At 40.9% G+C, this 6000-nt stretch overlaps 1 protein-coding gene across 1 annotated transcript in view; it reads right to left on the bottom strand.

Moving 5' to 3' along the window:
• glis1a (GLIS family zinc finger 1a) overlaps window positions 1-6000 on the bottom strand; it is a 44354-nt gene that overhangs the window by 21898 nt on the left and 16456 nt on the right. The window contains exon 2 of the mRNA XM_015041764.1: window positions 1294-2339. Within this exon, the coding sequence (XP_014897250.1) occupies window positions 1294-2166 (873 nt within the window). The 5' untranslated portion in view covers window positions 2167-2339. The remainder of the gene's footprint in view (window positions 1-1293; window positions 2340-6000) is intronic.

Raw genomic sequence — 6000 nt, forward strand, 5'->3', positions numbered from 1 at the left:
AATATCTAGATATATTGGGAAAACAACCACTGTTAAAATGGATGACTTTGTGAGCCATTTTAACGACATTACAGGTCACACACTGCCCTGATGTTGAAAGTAATTCACAAGAGAGCGTAAACAGGCACTCCCAAGCAAAATCTCCCCATTTTGACCTTTACGTCAGGTCATTTAAAAACCCTGACGGGGCTTGGCTGGTCTGAACCTGCTTTCAGTTCGTCTCCGTTTGTGTCAGACTGATCAGACTGTCTGTTAGACATGCAGATGATCAAACTGTTTCCTCTGCCATGTTTCCCTTACTCATGCATAGAGAGGAAGAAACAGGGCTTTATTGAATGAATGCATGAATGCAGGATGTGTCTGTAGCCCTGAAACAGTTGGAGACGTACAAATCACCTGTTGTTAACAGTAAAATAAAAGCAAAATTAGAGGTATTACTTTTACATAATCTATGCCAGAGTTTTAGAAAACAAACCAAATCACCCTGCAAAAATCTATTCCACATTCTGTGGAATAAATACTTTTACATTGGCACTATATTTTTATATTTATATTTATTTCATAGAACATGTCAATATTTTCTAAAGAAGTTTCTGGTATGACAATTCTAAGAGAATATTGATATTTTGTGTGGCATAGCAAGGATTTAGTTGAAGGGGTTTGTCTTACTGTATAATTTGTGATTATTTATATCCCAGCTTGCTTCCTGTTTACCATGCCGTTTTTTGAAAATAAGTTAAGATTTTTTGAAGTCTGGAAATTAACCCATTTCAAAAACCTGCCCCATTACCTAGCAACCCCAGGTAACGAGTTCTGCCCGTTACCTAGCAACCTCGGGGGAGCTCCAGCACGTTTGGTCAGCTGGTTTTGCTGCTGTATGCACTGTACAATGGCTGCTGGAAAAAACAAGTGTATTGTTGTAGACTTACCACCCAGAAACCATTTTCTGTGTTCTTGTTGGTTGTGAAGGAGGCTCCACTTCTGCTTTTCAAAGATGTACGGTTGTATATTTGCGCATCTATTTGCAGCTATTTTAATTTGTGAGTGTATAAGCTGAGTCGGGGGATGTGGCCAGCAGCATGTTATTTGGATTTAAAGTGACAAGACGCCCTAAAACAGCTCAGTCTGAAAGGAGCTCAAAATGGGAAGAACTGACCGAACTAAAATCTCACTACCTACGAAGGATTTTGTACAAAAAATGTAATGAACATGTTTGGTAAAGCCCATAGACTGATCCTAACCTATTTAATTAAGCACAATAGACCATTTTTAAGGCTAAGAAAGACGACTCACCATGCATTTATTAGGTTTTTCTCCAGAATGGACCCTCATGTGGATAAGCAGCTTGTAGCGAGCGTTGAAGGGTTTGTGCCGTCGGACACAGCCGGTCCAGAAACATGCAAACTCCTCCTCTTTACGCTGGTCGATGTGCACCTTTTCGATGTGCCTCACCAGCTCCTCCTGGCTGCTGTAAGTGGCGCTGCAGTCGATCCAATGACACGACTGCTCCTGCTGGTCCAGCATGAGGTCCGGTCCTGCTGGTCTACTTAGGCTGGGGGACTGGCTTCTGTCCTGAGCATCGTTACCCCGAGGAAGCTGGCCAAGACGGAACAGCTCCCCCTGCTGGTTGGCTATTTGAAACGGCTCCCTTTTACACGGCAAGAAATCATCTGGAGGTTCTTGTTTAATTGAACAGTAATCCTCCTGTAGATTGTGTTGTTGTGATGACACTTTGTGATGGTGATCAGAATAAGGCACGTGTGAGGTAATAATTGAAGATGATGAAGAAGGAGAAACGGATGAAGGTAGAGATTCAAAAGATGGAGACTTGGCACAACTGGTTAACATGTATGAAATGGGAAGAGAGGGCTGAGGGTAGCAGCTGACCCTCTGAGTGTTAGTTTTTAGCTCTGTTTGACCTGTAATGACAAAATCCTCCACAGTCTTTTCTAAGTGGGGTCCTGCTGTCTTGCAGCTGAGCAGGGAGTTGGGGTTACATCCCAGCGAAGTCCTGGGAAGGGAGCACAGACCACCTGAATGCAGCGACGGCTGGCGGAGACCCCCAAAGGACAGCGGCGCCTGAAGCTCCTCAACATCCTCGAACACGCTCCCAAAACTGGGCAGGGTGAGCTGCATGTCCGGAGGGCCGAGGTCAGGGGGCCACATACCAGACCACCAAGAGACCCTGCCAATGAAACCACCTTAGACCGACCTTAGCAAGCCACTGGAGGGAAAACCTTCCACAGCGTCCTCCAAACGTGGTGACTGAGGAGTGGACGGCATCTTCCAGAGAGGTAATCTTGTCTCATTTGCTCCAAACTGCAGCTTTGTCACCAACGCTGTGGAAAACACAACACAAAATGATTGATCAAACAAAAGCCTCAGCTGGTACTCAGACATTTACTGACACCTAGGTCTCTGACTTTAATCCAACAAGATGGTCGGTTTGAAAAAGGAGGTGGAAAAGTGAGATTCAATAGATTATTACATCACTAACATGCATTAATTGTCAAGTAGAAGACAACTAAAGGAACTAAAATAAGGAACTGAGACAAAAATAATCTGATTTGCACTATTACAACCTGCCTTTAATAAAAAAAAGTAAATATTACTATTTTAGCTTTTATATTTTTTCCTTAAAAATATAAAAGCTCACATATTATTAAAAAGGTTTTGTGGCTCTAGTAGCCTATAATCACTAGTAACTGGAGAGGAAGAGAGGCAGAGAGAGCCTATGCACGGTGTGTCTGCTCCATGTGGCGCCCCCTAAAGGACGTATATTGATACTTAATATCTGTAGAGTTTGAAAGTATGAAACCAAAGTCAAATTTCTTGCACACAATAAATCTGATTCTGATTTTACTCGGAGATTTTACAAAGACTTCTAGTTATTTCCCACCACTCTTCTCTAACGGCCTTAAAGGAGCAGATGTTGCTGTGATTGATCCTCTAGAGAAACACATTTGTCCACGTCGGCTAAGCTGAGTCAGGATTTTCAGAGTGTTATGACTCAGCAGGTGTGGCAGCTTTGACTTTTATGCCTCTTATTTCCATTTTGACTTCAGCAGCAAGTGTTATTTACAACGTCTAGCGACCGCACTGGGGTTTGATTCTATGAAATCTGCTTGTTTACAGACTAGCAGTGGTGGAGACAGTACTTAAACACTGCACTTAAGTAAAAATACAAAAAAACAGACAAAAAAAAACAGACAAGAATATCATGCAGTTTGTCTACGTATGTATTTCCTTTAATACCTCAATAGTGTGCATGTTTTTATTGTGTTTAACCTCTGTGACACAGCTGACATTTTGACTTGTGATTCTATGCACCTTAATGGAGTTAAATCCATTAAGGAAAATAAAAAGAGGAATGACTTTACCTTTGAAAGTTTTTATTTAACTCAAAGCAAAACCAATGTGTTATTTCAGCTGCAGTAAACACTTTGAAGTAAAAGTTGTCAGCCTAAAAAAAGGACATTAGACACACCTAACTCAGGAATAGGCTCCGTTCATTTTCAGAGGTATTTCAACTCCAGTTTGCCACAGTTAAGAAAACACTGTATATCCAACTGTGTAATGTCAATAGTGAACAATATTTTAATTTTCAAAGTGTTGAGCCACATGGAGTCACTTTTTTAACTGGTTAACTCAAATAAGTCATTGATTACTTTCAAATTAATGAATCAAAATCGGAATTGGACATGAATGTGATGTGTTTCGCAACACATTATAGAAATGTAGTGGAGTAGAAACTTTATACTAGAAAGAACAGATACTTAAAGGTGACCTATTATGCTTCCTTGAACAATTTAGGATGGGTCCATGGGCTACACAAAACATGTCCATCACATTTTTTCTGCTAAATTATTCTTAGATAATGAGATTTGAATCTGCTCGGTTCTGTGTATTTTGAGAATGAGCTGTTTTAGGGCCTCTTGTCACTTGAAATCCAAATAAGCAGAAGCTTATTTGCCCCCTAACTCAACGTTTACACTCACACTTAAAAATGGCCGCAAACAGATGTGCAATTATACAACTGTAGATCTTTGAAAAACAAAAGTGGAGCCTCCTGCATGAACTACAATAATGCAGTAAGGGGTTTCTGAATGGAAACTAAACATTTGTCTTTTTCAGCAGCCATTGTACAGCGGCAAAACCAGCTGAGCAAATGTGCTGGAGCTCAGTTTGGGTTGCTAGGTAACGGGCAGATCTCCGCTGCGGTTACCGCTTACTTTCCAGACACCAAAAAATATCAACTTATTAAAAAAAAGCAGCATGGCAAACAAAAAGCAACTATTTATTACCCTTTGAGTTCCAGTAGTTGTATTTTAAACACATGCTGGAATATAAATAATCACAAAATATAAAACCCAACCCAAAAATGAAGGGGGGGAAAAAACTCAGATTATAAATCCTTTACATAATCCTGGATTGCTGCTAGGGTTACTAGGTAACGGGGTTGGGCTTAGCTGGGGTTGCTAGGTAACGGGGCTTGGCTTGGCTGGGGTTGCTAGGTAACGGCGGAGATTCCATTGATTTTGACGTTACATTTAGGAAGTTTTTGAAACCGCTTACAAAACATTAGCGGCTAGTTGGGTTTTTTTAAGCTCTTATGCTGTTTTTAGAAGCAAAACCCAAATGGAAAAATGTAAATTTAGCCCAAAACTGAAAGTATTCACAGTTAGATCTGCTTAAGCACAGTCCCACCACAGCAGTTTAGGATTAATGAGCAGCGTTGATCCTTAAAACGAGCTCTTCCTCGCTCCTCTCTCAAAAACAGTAGCTCTATTGTGTAAAATGTCCTTCACAGGTTATTGGAGATGACTCCTTCTCCTCCATCTGCCAGATATTGATGATCTAATTTGCAGCCGGTTCCTTGCCACGTGTAATTAGTCATCCGAACGCCTCAAACAGGAATCCATGCTGATGAAATCCGGTTGATCCTTTATGAGCTATAAACCGGCACGGCTAAGAGGATGAGTAAGAACACTTCTGTAGTTATATTAGCTGATGATGGAGTCCCTAAGTGTAGGTTCAGGCCCGTGTTTCCTGGTATTCTCTGGTTTAAAGTTTTATGATTCTTCCCGTAAATCGCTGGAGTTCCCCCCACCGGAGTCGCGTAGCAGACCAGTCATGGGAACTGTGGTTAGATCTTAATTAGAGAGGCTGCGATGTGTCTGTGCCTCAGCGAACTCAACGGGATTAATAGCAAAGTGGTTTGGTGTGACTGAAGAATGATAATTGCAAGCCACTACCTGCTGGCTTTGAGAGCTGGAACCAATATTAAGAGTTTTGAGAGGAAATAAAACCATCAGAAGACGAGAAAATACATAATAATCACTCAATTGTTCATAATCGCATCCGATCTCTTCCAGGAATGTATCGGATTTCCAGCTGTAAGTGCAGCTGTGTCTGTTCACCAAAAACACTTTGGTCCTGATCCAGAAAGAAGAGCCAGACAGTGAAACTAAGAAAAGTGTCCCGCAAACCCTGAAGCAAGCCAGCGAGCGCTGTAAAATAGCAACCTCATCTCATGTGGTGCCTTTTAAAGACTCACTTGCTGAGGTTAGCTAAACACAGCTGTGGCATTTCAGGACAAGCTAATGTGTACTTATCTCAACAATAAGCACAAAGGATTCTTTTATATGCTTTCTAGTTTATTTGCAACGTGGGAAGGATCATTTTTTTGTTGTTGTTTTATTACTGAAACAAACCTAAACCCATAAGAACCAACATTTCTAATTATGATCCTCATAAATTATAATTTATTGGAGCTAAAGTCCAATTCTGGGATTAAAATATGGATTTTTATAGGTCTTCCTGTCTCATAATTAAATGCCTTCTGTAAGGGATTGCTACTCCTCAAACTAACTTTTTTTTTTTTTTTTTTTTACATTTTATCACATAACCAGTGGTGTCCCCAAGTGGGGGGCCATAGGGGGTCATGGCCTTTTGTGAAAAAAAATCTCTCTCTCTCTCTCTCTCTCTCTCTCTCTCTCT

This window comes from Poecilia latipinna, unplaced genomic scaffold, assembly GCF_001443285.1.
Source record: "Poecilia latipinna isolate Pla-1442-1.1 unplaced genomic scaffold, P_latipinna-1.0 Scaffold568, whole genome shotgun sequence".
NCBI classification, from domain to species: domain Eukaryota; kingdom Metazoa; phylum Chordata; class Actinopteri; order Cyprinodontiformes; family Poeciliidae; genus Poecilia; species Poecilia latipinna.